The 21,790-nt window shown below is 40.4% G+C and overlaps 4 protein-coding genes across 5 annotated transcripts; 1 reads left to right on the forward strand and 3 right to left on the reverse strand.

Moving 5' to 3' along the window:
• Positions 1-791: 791 nt before the first annotated feature.
• LOC111602779 (protein arginine N-methyltransferase 1) lies at positions 792-1,892 on the reverse strand. Its single transcript, XM_023320045.2, has 3 exons — positions 1,703-1,892; positions 1,424-1,653; positions 792-1,357 (listed from the first exon to the last, which is right to left on the reverse strand). Exons 1-3 carry the CDS (start codon positions 1,805-1,807, stop codon positions 823-825), a joined length of 870 nt encoding a protein of 289 aa, XP_023175813.2. The 5' UTR covers positions 1,808-1,892; the 3' UTR covers positions 792-822.
• Positions 1,893-6,495: 4,603 nt separating this feature from the next.
• Positions 6,496-6,915, reverse strand: LOC111602696 (hepatoma-derived growth factor). The gene has a single exon (XM_023319928.2). It carries the CDS (start codon positions 6,913-6,915, stop codon positions 6,496-6,498), a length of 420 nt encoding a protein of 139 aa, XP_023175696.2.
• A 7,120-nt stretch (positions 6,916-14,035) lies between these two features.
• On the forward strand, positions 14,036-15,450 carry LOC111602750 (inositol polyphosphate 1-phosphatase). Its single transcript, XM_023320002.2, has 2 exons — positions 14,036-14,612; positions 14,667-15,450. The coding sequence occupies exons 1-2, from the start codon at positions 14,132-14,134 to the stop codon at positions 15,302-15,304; spliced, it is 1,119 nt and encodes a 372-aa protein (XP_023175770.2). The 5' UTR covers positions 14,036-14,131; the 3' UTR covers positions 15,305-15,450.
• Positions 15,451-15,664: 214 nt separating this feature from the next.
• LOC111602786 lies at positions 15,665-19,374 on the reverse strand. Of its 2 annotated transcripts, none has more exons than XM_023320059.2 (5): positions 18,654-18,747; positions 16,967-18,434; positions 16,189-16,910; positions 15,935-16,131; positions 15,665-15,879 (listed from the first exon to the last, which is right to left on the reverse strand). In XM_023320059.2, the coding sequence occupies exons 1-5, from the start codon at positions 18,668-18,670 to the stop codon at positions 15,728-15,730; spliced, it is 2,556 nt and encodes an 851-aa protein (XP_023175827.1). In that variant the 5' UTR covers positions 18,671-18,747; the 3' UTR covers positions 15,665-15,727. The 2 variants fall into 2 exon arrangements, with proteins under 2 accessions (XP_023175827.1, XP_023175826.1); XM_023320058.2 differs by lacking the exon at positions 18,654-18,747 and adding an exon at positions 18,903-19,374 and having other exon boundaries at positions 15,668-15,879.
• Positions 19,375-21,790: the final 2,416 nt, after the last annotated feature.

Consider the following 21,790-nt stretch of genomic DNA (forward strand, 5'->3'; position numbering starts at 1 on the left):
AGAACAGCCTTGGTTTTACGCACGATACCCTCAAGCAACTGCCAAAAATAAAAGAGAAAAACAAAAACATGTCAACCAAAATCATTGCAGACGACACATTATCCTCACGGCAAAATGATGCTAATCCATCACAGACCCACGTCCCGCAAAATGTCACTTAAGCATGCGAGCTGAGAGCGGTCAGTGGATCGATTCTCCAAGGGATATCATTTAAAAAACGAATTTGTGTTCACAGCGCTGGCAAGCGAGCAGGACAAGCTGATATCCCATTGTACTCTGCCTTGTATGGAGCGTTAACCAAGTGCGATCGGCGATCAGTTATGAGATTTGAACATAAGAACTTAACTGTAAACGAGGGCACAGATCAGACAGAACAGAGAGAACAGGGATAGAGACTGGAGCCCTAGCACGACGTAAAGTCTGGCAAAACGTGAACGCTGATCGCTGCATACTAAATCGATCTCGTACTCGATCAGTGAATTATGCGCGACATCATTTTAAATCGTTGTAGCGACGTCAAAGCTAAACACCGATCAGGTCAGCAAAAAAAACCCGCAAACCAAACCCGCGATGCCCATTGTCTTTTGAGTTGGCAGTCGTCGGGCTACCGCCCTAATTGATGCAGCACGGCCATAAATTTTGATCTTGCAACGACCGTTGAGCGGAGCATCGCTGCTCGCCCAGACTTCACCCAGATCCCAGATCGACGTGTTGGCCTTTGAGGCGAACGCCCAAATGCTGCCATGAATACATCAAGCATCCGGCATCACGCATCAGTTTCAGTATTCGTATCAGTATTTACCCTTTATTAAATACAATATTCTACTTGGCCAACCATATGCCCAGGGAGAACTCAACGCCGCGTGGTGCAAAGTAGCCAAGTATCATGCTTAAGCGCCCAAACAGAATCTGCTGTTCTGCAACTACGAGGGCATCTTCCTTCAAAAATAGAATTGTTTGCATCATATACGTTTTGGGCGCCTCTGGTCCTATTGAAAACAACTTTTGCAGCTGACCCTTGCCATTTGTGGCACATATGTCAAAGTAGAGAAGACACGCAGACATCGTTCCATTTCGCAGTGCTTTCATCTTGAAGTCGGCCTTTTGGAATTCAATGTCATCTTTGATTGAGGTGAGGTCTATTGATTTTAGTAGACACTTTTCTGTTATCAACGATTGTCTATTCACATAGTCTTCCATTATCAGCACGTTTTTATCAACCAACAGCTCACGATTTAATGATATGCCCTGTATATAGAGATTGGCCACACTGGGAAAGATAAAGCCATTCTTTATCAGCCACTTGTCACGTGCGTATAGCACCTGGCAGAATAAAGAGTCCGCGAATAGGGCATGCCTTTTAATAAACAATATGAATGCAATCAATAAGTCTGATTGATATCTACAAGTCAGCAATTCCTACCCCATCCACTCGGATACTATTATATCCACTTTTCTCAGTCCACAGGGCAATATGATTTGCGTAATGCAACCATTGAGCGGCTCAAAAATCTCCGCCCGCTCGCCATTTCCCAAAACCTTCGCAATACATTTGGCACTTCGCATGTTGCCAATAGCAAACACCTTCACAGCGCCCGCCTCTACAGCCAAGATGCTCAGCAGCCCACTGCGGCAGCCCACATCCAGCACAATCTATGGGTTAATTTTGGATATGAAAAGGCTTTAAGTAAAGAAAGCACACCTTATCCTTGAACAGATTTTGATTCTGGTGGAAAAACTGGTTGTAGACATTGGACACGAGCACATCTGATAACATGAGCTCTGACATATTCCAAGAGTCCTCCATTCTTGCTTGATGAGTTGAGGTGTTAAGTAAATTTAATATGTTTTAGATTTTCATAGATGCACAAAGCTTCTATTTATACATAAAAACACAGGGCGATCCATTGAATAGCTAGAGCTCAGAATAAAATCAAATATTCGTTACCTGTCACGAGCTATCGCCCCACATCAAGTTGTACCGAAAAAACTAACAAATATTAATAATATATGTAATAAATATTATTTAATATTAAAATTTAAATTTTTTTAATAATTTCTTATTTTATTATAATTTCAAAAATATAAATTCAAAATAACATAATATAGATATATCATAATTTACACCAGAGTTATAAATCTACTAGCAATTTGTTGTAATAAATTAACAAGTATTTATTAAGTGCTACATCCCCACAGTACGGGTACCCACACAACAGCTTATCAGTTTCCCAGGATATTGGAGAATTAGTTATGAGCCAATGGAAGACTTCGATAACGTGCGATCTTTAGCTGCTTTATCAGCAGCACTTGTTCCCATATGCTCTTGTTACCCGTACTATGGCTATGTAACAAGCCCTTAATTTATGAAAGACCTGAAAAATGCCAGCAATTTGATACCCAAATACAAAAATATTCCAGCACCAAATACAAATTGAAATGTTTTTTGGGCTCCCCGCTCTGCACACTACTTCACGCTTATCCCGGCGGTACATGGGCTTGTCATTGTTTTGAAGTTGGTTAATGTGCACCACAGGGTGTGCATAGTTGTTGGTTGATGTTGACCAAAATCAAAGATTGGATCGGTCTACGGCTCATTTGGGTCGCTTTTGTGTGCGCTAGATACTCCTCAATATATTATAATAATGTCCAATATTGTTGTGCATATTAATATCATGAACTTATAAAGCGATTTTATGGCATTTTAAAAACGGCCATTAACAAGATACATACCATGCACAAACACAAAGAGAGCTGACACCAAACCACGAGAAACACACAAACTGAATATCCAAAATTATAAATAGAGTTATAAACGCGTAGAAGGCGCTCATTGTGGACACCAAGACGCGATGGCTTTCACAAATTTTGTATGGGTCTATCAATTAATCGGTAGAGCAGACGCGACAGTCACGTTAACAGTTTCACTCGACTCAACTGAACTTTGAATATCCATCTATCTATCTATCATTTCAGAGTTACCCCAAACGCCGAATGCGTGCCGAAATGAATTTGTTAAGAATGCTGTTAACATTCACAAATTTTATGTCCACTTTCTATGACGACTATTTTTGGATGCCTCAGGCTAATATTTGATTGCCATTTTACGACCTGTTTTATGTTAGTTATTAGAGATATTTCAACGCATTTTATAGCACCACAGTATAATATATGCATTTGTTTATACGAGTATATATTGAGTGTTCAACACGCAAATGATTGTTGTTAACTATTCATCTATTGCCCATTATGGTTGTTCTGAATTAATATGGTCCCGAGTCATGTGAATACCGTTAATTGGCAAGAGAATCATCTATTGTTACAACGAGGTCTGCAAATCCAAGCAAAATATTTTGGAGTTTAGTCTTAACTTATTTTATAACAAAACTGAATTTCGTTTGATTTTCTGTTCGTAATGAAAAAAAATTAATTTACATAATTAAGTAATATTTTATTATTTTATTGTTTTTAATCCCTTTTATGAGTTAAGTTTTAAGTTCGATCATAAAAAGTTTTCGATATGCCGCCCATACCTTAGTGTTAAACAATAGCTCCGCCTAATATGTGATGTTTATGGTCAAGATTTAACAGTTCCACTTTCACTGCCAGACCAAAAAAAAAAAAAAAGAAAATGATATAGAAAATCAGAAATTGTGCAAGTTTTGTCACAGAAATCGAAGCTCAGGCCCGCAAGCTACATTTATAATTCGTCATATTTCTTTGAGTGTATCATAAAAATTCTCCATTTGCTATCGACACAAATAAATGAGTTCATTAATCAATTTTGTCACAAAGTAACCATAAAAAAGAGCACCTCAAATGTCAATATATGAGCATAATAAAGTGAATATCATTTTTAATGTTGCAAAGTTTTATGTTAATTTGCCATCTGTGGCATAACTTAATTAGCCCGGGGGATGGGGGCTCGGTGAACGGCCTAAAAAGTTGTTCGGCTTTTGGCACAAATCAATTAATGTTTACAGCCAGTAAAGTATCAAGCCACATGAGACATAGACTGTGTCCCATTGTTGATGCCACCCACTGTGCGCACGAGTGCAAATAAAAATCGTAGACGCTTTGCATATTGAATTTGTTTGTTTGTGTGGCATATTTGATGGCAAGCCTTTGCTTAACATCCAATTATGAATGATGACATCGAATCGTGTCGTTTTCACCTGCTGACCCAAAGAGCTACTGTCATAAACCGCAAGAAATTTATGTCTTGATTATGCATTGCGACTGCAATGTTACCCGACTTGGAATCGATTACGTCTATGACACATTACATGACAGTTATGAATTGTAAGAAATGAACAAGGGGTGCTCAAGGGAGGGCATATCTACAGACTATATACAATAGGGGTTGGCTGCGTGTAACCACTAATAATAACATGTGTACATCGAGTGCGTAACAATGGTCGTCAAAAAGGCGCAAAATTAAGTCCTTGATTGGCCTATCAAATTGGACGTAGTTGATTATACTGCGTGTGTCTTCCAAAGGGGTTACACAGCACAACAAAACAGAGCAGAGAGCACATATTTGCCGATCTAAACAACCACATTAATAGCATTCTCAAAATTCCAAAGTTAAATTTAGTGATGGAAAATCTTGTTTGATTATCGTTGATTGACAATAATCGATTATAAAAGACTATTGTTTGAATTTAATTCATATTTTTTTTCTGGCACATTTGGAGATTGAAATTCATTTTCGAAGAAGCTGTTTCACGCTGCACAGTGTAAGTTTCCCTATAGAATCAGTAAGCTCAACGGACTTTATCTAATAAGCAATCGTGCTTTTATTTGTTGTCCCTTGAGTTGTTTCTTTGCCAAAGTTAATTGCTAAAATTTGATTAATGCCAGTATTCTGATCAAGAACTAAATAAACCTGCAAACATTTTGGTATTTTAATTAAAATGCTATTGTTCTGTTGTCATTTTTCGAGCCACCCAATTATTCGATAACACAAATGTTTGCAGATACATATGTATGTATGTGTATTCGCACCAACTGCTGCCAATTAGCTGCCGCTGTTGGCACGATTTGAAAACGCCTGATAAATTAGCAAATTTTAATTTGATTTCCTAAGCAAATTTCCGCCGAAAGTCTTTTGGCTCTTGAACTGTTTCGTTTTGTTTTCCGTGGTTGCCGTTTGGCTGCAACGAATAAACAAAGTAAATTTATAGCCTCGGGCCGCAAGGCACACGTGTGCGACATGCCCACACATTGACACCTTTTGGTGGCCAGATCTGGAGCCCCTGGCAGCACACTCCTCCTCCGCCTCGTCGTGGTCAGCACCTGCCATCCAGTTTTCTACAGTTGCAGGTCCCTTGGCGCGCTTTGTTTTTGTTTATGCTGGGCAGGCACAAGCTGACAATGCTCCATCATGTCCAACGTACGTGCGGCCAAACAAATTACAGGGGCACTGCGTCACCTGCAGGAATTTCCAAGTCTACATTGTCAAATGCCATCAAAAGTTGTTGGACATGTCGTAACATTAATTTGACATTTTACTGCCCTGGACGTGGGCCAAGGGATAGTGAGTAAAAATCCACTAAAAAAGAGAGTGAAACGAATTATGCGTAAATAGTTAACTACTCAAGAAATCTGTCCAGGAATCGTTATGCGTTATGGTCTACCGCAAAACACAGGACAGCTGTCACGGATGCTGCAACTCCGAAAAATATCGCAGGCAGATGATGCAAGTTGTTGGACGTCTTAAAGCTTCACAAAATATCTCGTGTTAAACTCAAACTGTTGTTTCTGGCAGCCAAATCTCATTGCAGAGCTAGTGAATCTGATTTGTGGTTAACTGCAACAGCAGTTGCAGCAACAGTAGAAGCCACAGCATCCGCCTTGCTAACCTAAATATTTTGTGAAGTTGCCACCGCAGATGCTGGCAATGTAACAACTGCGCAGCGATTAATTTGCTGCGGCTCAGATAATTTGTTAATATTAAACGAATCTTGCCAAAGATCACAGCAGCTACTGCTCCCCTTCAATTGAAGACAAGGGTGGCCGACATACATACACATCAACAAGGATCTGCCAGTTTGATGGGCAGCGCACTTTTTACGATAGCCATTAAGCTAAACTATGCCCGCTCTGCAGGCTGACGCCCATGTCCACAGGGTGACTCGGGGATTGCTGATGGCGCAGAATTTAATGCGTTGCCATTTGTGCGGCAATCGAAACGTGTATCACGCAGTTTTTGATTAACTGTGAAACACACACACACGTACACATACATACATATGTGTGCTCTCTTTGTTTGTTTGCGTCACGCAGGGGCCATTACGAGCGCAAACACGCCCACGCGATAAACACAACAGCCCCGAAATCCTTAATTGCCACGTGACGCTCGATACCCTCAGAGATGAAGCTGTAACCAATTACCGGAAAGAAGGCAAAAAATAAACTGAAAAACATTTATTTATTAAATTCCATTAGAAAAAGAAAACTTTGTTTAAACTTAAACTACATTAATTATGCGCTCTAATCCGAGTCGCCGGTTATATGTATAAATGGCAGAATCACCTTCCCTGACACCTTTCTCAAGTCCTTGGGTGTAGTTGATGCCGAAGACTGCTCGACGGACTTTTCAGCCTTTGCCTCAAAGTAGCCCTGATCGTCACCTGGATGGGCCAGAGACTTCTCCGCGTGCTGCATGGCCTCTCGAAATAAACCGTATTTTTTCTGATTCAGCTGGCCAAATCGTACTTTGCTCTTTTCGTAGTCGAAGAGCTGAGTGGCACGAACTTTGGCAATGTTGCAAGTACCATAGAAGTAGACTTGATACATGTTACCCTCCTCCTGCAGAACACGTGCTGGCCAAGCGCGAAAACCACGCACTTTGGCGAACACAAAGTCGCCAACTTTCAATTGTTTCGGCTCCTTTCTTCTCTTCCGACCCATTTGTCTGAAGTGGGGCAGCAGCACATGAATTTGCGTAGCATAAATCTAATTGCGCATCGCCTTCGCCACAAGTGCTGCCAGATCGTGAACACATATGCTTTCGCCAGTGTTGGGAAGCGCGCGCAAATTCAAATTAGCATGCCAACGGAAATTTGGGTCAAGCCGAGCTAATGTTTTCTTAATAAGCTGATCAAGCCAAACCAACAACATTGCATTTGCATTAGCATTAGCGTCTGTTCGCGCACACATGCGTTGAAATTGCTTGCTTGGACAATTCTGTTTAAGATTTTCGCTCACGTTTCCCGTATTATGTGCAAATTGGCTTTTTAAATTGTCGACTTGGTTAAGCTAAACGCAACTACACTTTATGGCCAGGTTTCGTGCTGCATTTTAAACCATGCGAAAAATTCCGCAAAACCTAAAAGCTCGCTTGCAAGCCCTTTACCAGTCGCTCCCCTTTCGCTCTGGCTTGTTAACTCAATTATAATTATTGTTATTGCAAAATTGCATTATTTAACAGGCGTAATTGCCACTATATTAAATATGTAGATTAATCTGCTGCTATTGCAATCGCCGAGTGAGATTAAAGCACTAAAATGATTAAGAATTTTTAGCTAATGAGAACAATTCGCAGAATTATTTTGTTTTATAATCGACTGATGGTGATAATTCATTCACAGCTGTTGCATTTAAAACCCATTCTTGCACGGTTGTGGCAGAGGCCCACACCCACCTGACTGTCACTCGCTTTGACAGTGCTCAGAATTCAATTAGGAAAAGCAATTTACGACCCAGCCACGGGACATAATACTAATACCAGCAGCAGCAACGGACATCGGCTGGACATGAGCCCAGTCTCAACCCGCCACAAAGCACATTAAGCAAACAAGCTGAAGGCGGCACGGGGGCATAAGCTACGCATGTAATTTGTAAGTAATTTTTTCAACTATCAACGTCCCAGACAAACGACGACGACAACGACAACGACGGCAACGACGACGACGATGACGGCCACGCATTGTGGCAGCCATAACGCATTACAAGCAAGGGTGGGGCAGAGCTGGGGGCATGATTCAGGCAGGCAGGCACAAGCCAGTACGTTAAGTTGAAAAAATTAAGTAACGAAAGCATTGAATGGCCAAGTGAATGACTCTGGGAACGGGAATCGCCATGGACATGGCCAGGGACAGCCAAAGAGCTAGGCATAAATTATGAATCATTTAGACGCTTCCTTATGACACCAAAACGAAGAAGCCACCAGGCTCTAACATGGCCAATTGTCGGTCCCGTCTTGGCCGTCCAATGATACATGGTCAAATGGGCGAGGAGGTGATTAACAGACGACTGCAATTCCAACCGCTCTTCACCTGTCTCGAGTTCTCAAGAGGGACTAACAACTATTTATGGGATGGCCTCGTGCCTTGACTCTCTGCCTTGGTTTTCTGCCATTTTATTGGTCTGGCTATCGTTAGCATAGCCATTGTCGATGTTTACGTAATTTTTAAATTGCTATCAATGTCTAAATATGTGTACTCCCAATCAGTGAGTGGCTAAGATCAAATAAGAATATAGAATAAGTCAAGGGACTTTATCCAGGTCTGAAGCTCAGCTCAGTGAGGCTACACTGCGACTATACTATGGTTTTTACTCACGCACTTTCCAAGCACCTTGCAACAAAAGACTTAAGACACGAACTTGGCCAGCAAGTCACATTTCCTGCCCGGCACGCAAACAGCGCACACCTTTCGCATAAATTGCAATAACTTCAACTAAAGACAATTAAAAAACTCTCTAATTAAGTGATTAAAAACGCACACAGACATCACATTATGGAAATATGCGAGTCAATAAAACACACACGGCATCCAGCTGGCCACATCTACACCCCCCTCCACCCGCCGCCCTGCGCCCTCCTTATCGGCCATATGTGCTTGCAGTTTTTCCAGGAACAAACACGCTTTTGCATTTTAATGCCACACAAATGAGGCAACGAGCGGGCAAGCAAACGAGCCGCAGCGGCTCAAATGTGTGTCGGCCATGTGGAGGTGTCGATGTGCGCGTGTGTAAGTGAGTATAGCTAGCACGCACACAAACACACGCATTGGCATTGGCTTGTTTCTGACTAATAAATGCCTTTTTAATGAATAAATCACTCAGAGATAACCATCTCTTAATAACGTTCATTTAAAGCAGCGAAAACAAAACACACTCAAACAAATAAACAAGCCACGAGTATACGCGCACACACACATACACTTGCTTTTGTATGCATGCATGTGAGTCGAAAGTAGCGCCCAAAGACTTGACTCGGCGTTGACTTTAAGCATTTACTTTGAGTTACTTTGAGAGATTGGCGCTAGAAACGCAAGACCTGTCTGCGCGCACTTCCAGCTGGCATCTGCCAGTGGCTGGCCCAAGTCACCCACTGCTATATCTCAACCCGAATCGCCTACTAGTTGCTGCTGCTGCTGCTGCTGCTGCTGCTTCGGCTGCAAATGTCTGCAAGTGCCACAAATTTATTTGTATGTCTTCTTCATGTCAGTTGGCTGGCAACTAACTACTTACGTATACGACAAGGACTAGATGAGTATGCTTGACATACGCAGCTCAGCTGTCACAATGGTCCGATATGATTTTTAATAATTTCCAGCCATTCGCTTTCGCATTCCCATGCCAAGCACGCTGCACAGGTAGCCAGCCGTTCTCAGAGTTGTCCGTTGCCGCAATCATCAATGTCAATTAAATGTTAATGCCAAATTGTTGGAGGCCATCAGAGAAGTGCGCTGCGTGTGGGTGTTGAGCAGGATATGGGCATTGGAATGCAAGGTGTCTGCAGCAAATGAAGCTATCTCTATCCAAACAATATATACATGCACACATGGACAGGGTCAGGACCCCGGGCTTGTCTATGGAAAAGCTGCCACAATTCATTGGCCGTCGCGTAAATCTTCACCTAACGCCTCCAATGCAGAAATCTACATATTAACGCCACAGCGGAGCCAGCTCAATGGCAACAGACAGCGCCACAATTGCCACAGACTGGTCGGGGCCAGGTCTGCGACCCAAAACGACGATCATTTACTTTATGATCACTTGAAAACCAATCAAGCATAATAAATAATATCGGCAAGTGGGCCAAGTGGGGCGAGGGACAGGCAGCGGTATTGAAAATTGCACACACACAGCGAGAGCCAGACAGCGAGAGACACACACACATATTAAACTATATTCACACTCCGGCCCCCAGAAAATGAAATGGTTTTAAATATGGTGGAAAGCCAAACAAGCCAGAGTCATGAAGCAGATCGCGCCGAGATCAGCAAACAGAACAACAACGTCAATGGTCAAAAAAGGAGGCAGGATGCGTTCTGGCCACAATCCCATCCACCGGCCATTAAGCATGCCTCTGCATTGGCAGACACAGAGACCCCAGACTCCCCAGATACCCCGCTCCCCACTCCCATCCCCAATTCTGGCCAGAGGTGAGACCTCGCTCCGCAGGCAGCCTTCGCCCAGCACGTTCGACATGGTCGCTGCAACGTTCGCTCGCTTATCATCATAACAATAATGTTAAAGTGGCAAAATGGCAAACGCTGCGTAAAAGCCATAAAATTTATATGCACTCGTCCGAGAATCACATTCATATTCCTATACGATTTTACTTCCGCTCGATATGCGATCCATTGTTAGGATAATGCATACGACCAGAGGTCGGCGGACCAAGCTAATTTCAATTCTCTTCCTGTCAAATATAGTGAATGAAAGATAGCTAACAAATACAGCTAACAGTTAAATATATACTGTTGCAATTATGACGACAGCTGTAGATAATATTCTTCAGGTATCGTCTAATGCATAAAGTTTAACCATAAAATATAGATCGGATTTGTCTTAGGCCTACGCGAAGAATCAAAAAGTTTTGTAGAAGGTGAGAGACATAAAGAGGAAGACAAAGCTCGTCAAAAAAAAAAAAACAAACAAGAAATAATAGTCGTTATTATAAAATACGATTTACGATACGATACGATAGTATGAAGCTGATTTGAATTGAAGGTCAACAGCAAACCACCTGCCAGACTGATCGAAATCTATATTTGTGGAAATCCCATTCTCAACAGGCGAACGGAAGGCAAGATCTCTTAAAATCGATCCATTTCGATTTCTTAAAATTATCAAATACTCAGACTCTTCTAATTAAAAAGTAAACTAACCCGTAACTAAATATTTATATTAAATATTTATATTATTTAAATAATTAATACTCATTTATTTTTTATATTTACTAATTTCGTAGTTATTATTACTTAAACTATAATTAAATAGGATTTGTTTTCGAAATTTAATTACTTTTAAAGAGAAATAAAGCAGTACAAATTAAAATCTACTGAGCAGAGACGAGCAAGAGCAAGCAATTGCCACAAAATATTTGATTGTATTTAAAACTATAAATTTCATTAAAAAAGAAACCTCAACGATTTGTATTACTTACTTCACGGCGCAACATTGCAGCTGCGACGAGTGGGTGCTGGGCTCTCTGCAGATCAGCAGCTTGTTGGCAATTGCACCAATCGAAAACAGGTAAAGACAAGTTCTATGTTCAATGGGTAGACATTTTGCAGCAGACAACAACTGCTGTCTGCCTCGCTCGCTCTCTCATACAACTCTGCCAACTTGTTGCTGTCACCAAGCGTTTGCAGGTCGCGTCTACTTAGCTAATTAATGAAGACTTAAATTGGCAACGCCCCCAAACAGAAGACCGATTTTGGAATTATGAAAACAGTTATCAATATTGTCAATTTTGTCGTGCCATCTTCCTAATAATGAAGTTAATATCACAGAAATGATAAAAGACAAACAAATAAATTTATAGAAGTATTCAAACTCGTTTAAAACACCTCAGGGGAGGAGTCGTCGCAGCTCAGAAACGAACAACTGCGGCACGAACAATGTTGTAGCCATAACAGAAATCAAGTCACAACAAATTTAAATATTTATACACAACGAGAGTTGCGACGACTGGCTTATATTTCGTTTTTGGCGATTAATTAAAGACTCATTAAGAATTTGTTTAACTCAAGCGATTAATTAAAAGGCTGTTAGACTTGAGAAAGGGTACACAAAGCATTCAGACAAAGCAACAGCTAAACATGTGTAGCCATGTATAGCATCTCACAGCCCTAATGAATATATTTGTCTTAAATTCGCTTTCGTTATTTTATTCAAAGTAAAACAAAAGACTTAGGCGACAAACTTGTTGCCACAATTACAGCATCGTCATAACTAACTGTATTTTTTCTTTTGCTATACTATATTTGAGAGCTCCTTAGCTTCATCATGAAGTATGACGAATATAACGCCCAGAAGTCCAATTCTCTAATATTTAAATGTTGTATCCAAGGCAAAACTAAAATAAGCCAAAGTCTAAATCTCTTTTCTAAATTTGATCAGCGTATTGTTTATTGTTCACAATTCGGCTAGATAGATCAACTTAACTAAACTCTTTATATAGAGGGAGAGGGCCACAGTATATATATATAAGTTAACACATCCAACCAGCAAAAGGCCAAGAATAAGCTAAACGTCTCAAATACCTTTTTGTGCATAAACAGCAAGTTCCGAACTTGATCGTTGCACAGAATAATACTACAACGATGTTGCAGCCAGCGGATTCCAAAAACCTTTGGGCAGTGATCAACGTACCATGTACGAATCACATGATCCGTTTGGACAAATCGCTGTAGCAGCGAATATAGGGCAGGGCTAGCTTCGCATAAGAATCTTTTGGTATTTTAGTTTTTAGTTTGATTTAGTTTGATTTGAACATTAAAACGGCACAGAACGAAAATACCTTTGTCTTTGTTTTGTAAGGCTGAACGGGTGATATATCTTGCTAAGCTTGATTTATCTCTGTATTGGCAAATTTACAAAGTTTTTGCATATAATCAATATTTTATCTATATAAATAGTATTAAAAAAAACATACTATTCCCAAAAAGAAGAAATACAACAAGGAACAAACATCTCAGACTGAACTTCATATAAATACTTCGTATCTTAGTTGCATGAAATGAGCAAGGCTCATTGCCAAAATGAAATTGAAATGTCAAAAAGAGTTAAAAAGTTGGACAAAAAGAAAAACGACATATGCTGCAGTTTTTCTTGTTTTGTTGTTGCTGCAGCCCGCATGAATATTAACACATTAAAGGCAACGCGTGCGTTTGAGTGAAAAATTAGCTCAAAGAGAATCCGTGTTGTTGTTGTTGTCATTGTTGCTTCGGCTTCTGCTGCTGCTGCCGCTGCGTGGCGTAAATTATGCAAAGTCATCAAGTCAACGTTATCCAAACATCAATTGCTTGGCCTGGCTCAGTGTGCTGCTGCTGCCTGGGAAAATTAGCATAAGCCAAGCGATACACGAATAACTTGGCCCGTAGGGCACTCAATTCTGCTGCAGTGCGGGAGGGGCGTGGCGAAGCTGGCATTGCAAGAATGCGTAGTCGTTGCCACATTGATGCAGTCACTTTGATAGCGCGACATTAGCAGCAATTTATATGCAAATGCGCCAATGCAGGCGCTGGGATGCGGCAGGAGAGCTGATTGATGATCCCATTTTATAAGATGATAGCGGGATGAGTGCGAGAGCGAGGCAGAGCATCATTAATGCGAATCATTAGCGGTGCTCGTCGATAAGATCGAGTGCAAATTGTGCAGCGGCAGCAGCTATGGCTGCATCATCATCATAAGCAACAGCATCACTCGTTCTACTTATTACTCCTCGAACATGATTTATAAATTTCTCTGCACACGCTAAATGGGGCGGTGAGTGCGTAATTATTAATTGCCAATTAAAATTGTTTCAATAAAGATGTAATTGCCGCATCGAATTCTTGAGAAAAACTCAACATTTTGCTGCAGCCTTAAAAGTTTATTACGCAAAATATTTATATGTATATTTTGTATTATAGTACAAATTAATACAACTATTTACATGTATTTCTTTTTATTTATTTATACAAAAAAAACGTTTTTAAATAAGATTTGTGATGAGTTGGCACTACCAGAACTATCGCATTGTATCGATATATTTAGATGCGCTGTGGCGGCAGTCGATGCTTGATAGCGTCCAATTACAAATTATGTTTAAGCCCCTGAAATGAAACCTTAAAAGTGAAGTTGAAAACGTTAAAAGTATGCAATAATAATTAAGATACTTGTAGAAATGGCTGAGAGCAGAAATTTACTTCGGGTTCTAATTAATTGTGCAGAAAAAGCGGCAAATATTGCACGCGTTTGTCGCTCGAATGAAGATCTATTAGCGCTGCTCGTCCAGGAGAAAACTGGAGCCGAGGCGAATCAACGGTTCGAACATGATTTTAAGACACTGGCCGATGTCTTAATCCAGGAAACTATAAGGCATGAAGTAGGCCACTTGTTTCCAGAGATGCGTGAAGCTATTCTCGGCGAAGAATCCACACATTTTACCAACAAACTCGGCCAGAAAATAACTATAGCCGTTGGCGACACAGAAGTGGAAACTGCTAAAGGATTGGAAGCGGTACTTGATGGCCATAGGAATGCGGCAGATGCATTGGCAGCCGAAGTGCATAGGAACGTCAAATACGATACAACTCTTGAAGATATTCCGGATCTACCACAAACACTGGACTATAGTAATCTGGGCATTTGGATAGATCCTATTGGTATAGTAAGGCTTAAGCTTCTCTACAGTGTGGATAACTATCATTCTATTTCAGATGCCACTGCTGAGTACATTTCTGGCGACTCCATATTTACCGACTTTCCTGGCATCACTTCCACAGGCCTGGACTGTGTTACCGTATTGATTGGCGTCTATGAACACGACAGCGGAGTGCCTGTAATCGGCATAGTCTCTCAACCATTTGGCCATAAGTTGGAGGAGCGCGTATATAGTTCTTCCTTAAATTGGGGAGTCTGTTTGCCATCTGTGAAGGCCCATAACTGCAATTCAGACACAGACGGACGTCGTGCTAATAGAAAAATTGGAATATTCTCTACTTCGGAGCAGTCCGAAATACTTCAACATTTTCTCGATTTAAACTATGAATTGGCCTTTTCAGCGGGAGCTGGCCACAAAGCGTTAAAAGTTATCTCCAATGATGCGGACATCTATTTACTCAGTAAAGGTTCAACATTTCGTTGGGATACCTGTGGTCCGCAAGCGATTCTGCGCGCCCTTGGAGGGGATGTGTTCGACTATGTCGCTAGCATAAAACAACAGCTTCCCGTACCTATAAAGTATTTCGACAAGTCAGAATCCGACTCCGATTGGAAACGCAACTCCAATGGGTTAATAGCCGTAAGAGATATCACGATCTTAAATGAAATCTTTAACAAATTTTCTGAGAACTGAGTGTTGTTATTATTGTTATCTCCTTTGATATTGTTGTTGTAACTGAGATGTTCATATTTGTACCTAATAAAGTGAAAACCGAATCTGTTCCACCTATCTCAATGGCATAGTTGGGCAATTTATACTTTTTGACACGTAAATAGTCAAGACCCTAAAACCAATTGGTTGATTATTACAGATGCTTTCATTTATTGCATATTTAGCCAATATATATATATATATATATATATATATATATATATATATATATAGATAATAAATTAAAAAATCATCCAATGTATTGTCAAAATAAAAATATTCTTTTTATTTGAAATTTCTCAGAAATAAAAGTAACAATAGTTTTCAATTGTTTATATTATAAACATAACAAAATCACGCTTTCCATAGCAAGAGAAGAGAAGTGTTTTTTAAAGAATACGTAGTTCAAATCAGTTCCTTTGACAATATCTTATCCAATAACGGAATTTTAATCACACGGGTGTTGGGCTCTGGTCCATCGAGCACATCACAAATAATCTTATTTTTATTGGATAGATAGTGCTCAAGATTCAAAAAATTGTTGCCTTTATTGAAGCCTATAAATGAGTATTAAGTTGATTATTAAAAAAAAAAGTTCCAAATAACATTTACCATCTATAAAACATGTTGTGGCATATACACCATGAAGCACTTCGGTTGTAATTGGTTTGATCCGTTCTACGGAAACCATTTCTAAATTTCCAAAGTCGCAGTACAAAATAAGAGCTTTCTGACCGGTAATCCGCTTACAAACACCTCGGTACCAAGAATTATCCTCGACAAAGAGGGCAAGGCACATTTCGCCAACTCTATTGAAAAGAGGCCAGATTAAATAATTGAATCCATGGCTGCATTGCATCACTTACTCTGGTAAATAGCCAGGCTGCAGTTGATCGTCAGAACTTCCAATCTCGGCCACAAGATTGAGCAAGTCCTGGAATTCTTCCGCTTCTTTCTCGCTGGAAAAGAAACATGCTGTAACGTATCCTGTTTTATGCAATCCATTTGCATGCAAAACTAAAACTTGCATATTCTCGCCCAGAGGCAAGAGATGACGCTTCAAGTCATTAAAGTAGTGCCGTTGGACTTGGTTAGATGTTTTCTGATGTTCTCTCGGTGAATTTGGCGGGGATGGCGGCAAAGGCGGTAGTGCAGTCACTGGAGTATACTGATCATGTGATGGTTTGATTGGCTTTGGGTTAACTGCAGTTAGCTCAGGTAAGTCCTCAGCCGGTTTCAGCTCAATTGCAACAGGAGTAAACAACACTGGAAGCATGCGAGTCATCAGTGAATACGGCTCGGCCGTAAAATCAAGCAAGTCAACAGTGTTGCTGTCGGAATCATCAAACTTCACTTGCAACTCTGACTTATGTTCATAAAGCCTCTTCAATATCTGGAGAGCAGCTGTATTTGGTGGCACTGCTGTTGACGGTATGTTGCAGATGGTTTTTATTTTAACACGACATTGGCTAACTGGTAAGTTTTCAATAAATCTACAAGGCCTGCGCAGATAAGTGCCTGCCACGTGATGCGTAGAGCCAGTGTCGATGTTCCGAACACTAAACTTATTGTTCTCAACGGCAGTAATCTGTGATAAACAATGATACATAAGATTGAAATTGAACATAAATTGTTTTATCTTGCCTCGGCCCGGTAGTTGGCACGACTGGAGCTCACGACAAGTACAACGTCTCCAGTAAGTATCTCTCTATCAAGTGGCGGACACTTGACTTCCAACCTTTTGAATATATCTTCGTATTGCTTGCTCTGCACAGAGCTAATATAGACTTCCTGGTAGTTGACGACGTGCGAGATATACACCAAGTTATTGTTATCTATGGGTTCCCGCCAATACTTGTGTCCTAGTTGGTTTACAAGACCCAGGAAGGAGTTTACACGCACAGCGCACACCTGTTTATTGTTTGCAAACAATGCTGCCTTCACCGTGCGCAGCTTGTCTTTGTCCTTTCCCGCCAAGTTGTCCATGTTAAATTTAATGGATAGATCGGGACCGCATTGCCTTAACTGCTCTTTTAAGGAGCTCGTCTTGTCCTCTTCGCGGGTGACGGCAAACACGCTTAATGGATAGCCGAGAAACTCATTGGGAATGCGGCACACCTCGCTGGTTAAAGAAATGCATCCTTCGTCCATTTCGTATACCAAGAACAGCATGGGCTGCTTAATAAAGTCCAGGAGCAGGGCACGTCGATAACCATGCTTAGTGCGAGCTGCCAGAAAGAATGTCCGTGTGTCTTCTCGAAAGGGTTCCGTAAACTGCTGTCCAGACTTCTCACTCAAAATGGTGTTTAGCTCGTCATTTAAATTTTTCATCGCGTTGATTTGCAATAAAGCCACTTGCGGCTCCCCGAGCGATACATTTTGCTGAAGAATTCTTACGACACTCACTTCCGGTTTCATGATTAGCAGTTCAACCGGCAAATTAAAGGGAATTGCCATTTTGGTCTTCAGCTGCACCTGCTCTATGCCATCGATTGTCTTGCTTCCTAACAAGCGCAACGTCAGATTCTTATTGATCTGTACGCCTGTGTTGGTGGGAAGCTTAACCCTGAATGCATACGCCTTGTATCGCGCCATACGTTGTACAGGCAAATAAATGTCCTGCAAATCGCAGGCAACAACTGCACCGTAGTCAATGAGCCGTACCTCAGCACATTCGGCGGAGACATTTACATCAATCACCTCGCCCCGATACATTTTATGATCAACAGCGACACCAACCAAGCTGCCTATAGATACATCTTCAATTGAACATGATTTCTGATGCTGCATGCTACGCGCAATGTTGTTGGTGAGACGCTCCAGGCTCTCAGTATTGGCCACGTCAACTACCCAAATGGGGCCGTCGTTTTCCATATAAGTAACGCGACCCTCGAAGAACTCTTTTACTGGTGGCATCACAGACTCACGCCATTCTAGGCTCAATTTGTTATCATTTGAATCCACGATTGTTAAATCTTTCACCATAGATGACAAGCTGTCATTACAACTGGGCAACTCCTTTATGGCCATTGCGTTATTCTCGTTGGGGTCAGCAGCAATATCGTGCTTATAAGTTGCCAGTTGTTTGGAGGACTTTACGTTCACCAAAGGTCTATATTAAATTGAAAAAAGGTTTAAAGGTTATTGAACTTTGAATATTACTTGATATTACAATTACTTAAAGAAGCTTAAAGGAAATCACACTTAATGAAATTTACGAAGTAAATAGATGGTATAATACAATATAACCTTAATATACGTAGAGAAGCTTAAAGGAAATTACAGATTTGGTAATTTACGAACTAAATATATAGGTATAATACAATATAACCTTAATAATCTGGACATTTTCTGATTTATTTTACTTAATTATTTTCAACTCAACAAAAAAGGATATATTGTAGAAATGCTATACGCATTTTTAAACTGAATAAAATTGAAAACCATTTGTAAAATATTTTTCTTTTACGATAGGCATTAAAAGCCATACAACTGTGACGGCCACAATTACGTTTACTATAATAAAAAAATGTACAAAAAAATATTTCAATTTATTTTGTACGTCCTTTTTTACACTTACGGCATCATGGTGCAAACATATTTGTGCCGTTGCCAATCCTTGCGCTGGCAGACGTCGCTGCAATAAGGTTCTCCGCACCGCTGACACATTAAGCTGGCTGAAATGCCACATATTGCGCACGTTATATTATTAACGTCTACACTCATAATTAATACCGTCGCGATGCAAGAGAAAAAAATGAAAATGATGTGTATATAAAGCACGATGTGACTATAGAAACGCAGAAAAAATTATGGCGGATATAACGGTTGTTCACTTAACACAAACCCAGAAGTATTTATAAGTAATAGCAAAAAACGCGATGGGCACCAATTGTAGAATAGGAAGTGTCCACTGTATTATGAGTAACTGCTTTCTGGCACATTCTATTTAAATGCAGGGTTTAATTTGTCAAAAGCATCTGTTAATTTAATTCCCGCAAACCTGGATAGCCTTCACGCATTTAAACTAGAAGTAAAAGTGCGCAGTATCGATACATATCCGTTCACGTTCTATGTTGGGCATGCCAATTTACTCAATTGACACTGTTTTAATCAGCTGGAAATGTAAACGAAATAAGTTATGTTAAAATGCGGCAGCTGGTATTCTCAAATGGCACTGTAAATTGAGTTTACAGTTGCCAATTTTATTTTATTTAATCGTAACATTTTCATGGATGAAAAACTTAAATTGCGAGACCAATTTAAATAAAACTTTTTATATTGCTTATATAAAATACATGGCTTGCGAATATTGAGAATAAAGCGTTTTAGATTTTAAAATTCAAAATCTTATTAAAAACGTCTGGCAACACTTAAATAGCAACGGCTGACACATGTGCTTTTAAGGAGCTTTAAGTTCTCCATTTGAAGGAAACTTACTCTTTCCCTTTGTTAACCAGTATTTATTGGCAGACAACCTAGTAACGGGCATATGAAAGCCAAAAGTTAATTTGACTTCTGGTGATTGCTTGCTAGAAAGGGAGCGAGAAGGAGAGAGTGATTGTGTAAGTGAAAGGTTGTCAGTACATTGTTTTGTTTTAGCCCTATGTTTCCCAACAATTAAGGCAATTCCAGTGCAGACAAATTGTCTTGGATGCAGGCAACCAAACAAACGAGTGATTTATGAACTCACATGCACACACTTATAAATGTACATTAATAGGGCCCAGCTGATAATTGCAGGCACAAAGCCTGCAGCACATCAAATTCGCAGCATTCTGTTGTGGTATGTATGTGTGTGTATATGGATGTGTGGTATTTTTACAGAGTGCGTAATTGGGCATGCATACATACATGCGTATGTGTGCATGGAAATGCATACATTGAATTCATTTTACTGCATACACATACAAATACATGAATAGCTGGGCAGACTGTTATTAAGTAGCTTTCCATTGACTACAACAACAATGCGCTAATGATCTGCACAAGCCGCGTGAGCTGTAGAGCCGCAAATACTGATAAAGCCTTCGGTTAACTTAAAGCCGCAGCCACATGCATACACACACACATACTCCCACATAAACGTACAAAGCCGCAAACAAACAATACACGTAGTGCCTTTAATTGCCCTGCCGCTGAGCAAGCAGAGGCAGAGACAGGCCCAGAGGGATGGGAGGTTGGCGCTGCTTGTCTCGTTCGGCGTTGCACGTTTAGTTAACGTAGTCGTCTGGTTGGCGCTGCCTGGATGGGATTTATGTTTGCTGTACATGCATGTTGTACAAACAATTTACTGTAACTGTGACATTCAAATACGAACACACACACAAACACGCACCCAATTGGCGACCTCCATTTAACACCAAACGTGTCATTTGTGGCCATTTGCAGGTTGATGGTCCTTTCTTTTTCTCTCCTTCTCTGTCTCTTGCTCGGTGTTTGCTTTATGGAGTTTTGCAGCTTTTGTGGTCTATTAAGTGGGCCGCAACAGTAAATCAAAATGCGTACTGCATAATCTTTTTGTGGCCTGTGCAACACATGGCGTATGGGTTATTTGGAGCACATTTTGTTGCCTCAAGTGTGCAACAAGCGTTCGCATAACGTTTTCGGTTAAAATTTCACAGAGCGCTAGCAAACAGATTTATGAGCTTTAAGAAGTGGCGAGCAATATAAACTGAAGTTCATTATAAGTAAGAAAGAAACGAGAAACGAGTCTTACAGCAGCCAAAGGACATGCAACAGTGCCAGCAACAGATACTTTGGCTGTCAACGATGTAAAGGACAAACAAAGTAAAATATACTTGGAGAATGTGCTTATAGAAAAATGGGTCACATTCATGCGTAAAATCAGGTTTAGTTCTAACGCTTACCAAATATTATTATTTTAAAATAAGCTTCCTTTTTAATTTGAAATCACTTATTATATAATTAAATTGTTATAATGTATAATTTTTAGTGCCTTGACAATTTTTGCAGTGCACCCGGACACGCGCAAACAATTTTTCATACATTGGCTAAAGCAACAGGAAGCCGCAGACACAAGCAGTCACACACACACACGCATACATAGACAATTGCACACGTATGTGAATGGATAGGTTAGGAAAGCTCTCTATCTAAGACTATCTGTCTGCGTGTGCGTGACTTTGTTCCCTGGGATATGCGATGCTGAGCTCGTATTAAAAGACCATAAAAAGTAACGCTTAAAACCCAGCGCTGAAAGGAGCATCGCGACGCGCAAATAAACAAATTAATAAAAGCCAAATAAAAATACAAAAACACGACAAACAGAACTGAAGAAAACACACAAGAAAAACACGAGTCATAAATTAAATAGAAACAACGAAAATTACTTACCCAAAAAGAGGCCGCCCAGCAACAAATGTGTCCCCTTTGCTTTGGCTGTCAATTTTTTGTAGCATACACACAGGCGCGCTTCAAAAAGGAGTGGGCGTCAGTGCTGTGAAG

The sequence above is a fragment of the Drosophila hydei genome, unplaced genomic scaffold (genome assembly GCF_003285905.1).
Source record: "Drosophila hydei strain 15085-1641.00,03,60 unplaced genomic scaffold, DhydRS2 tig00000063-arrow-pilon, whole genome shotgun sequence".
Lineage (NCBI taxonomy): Eukaryota > Metazoa > Arthropoda > Insecta > Diptera > Drosophilidae > Drosophila > Drosophila hydei.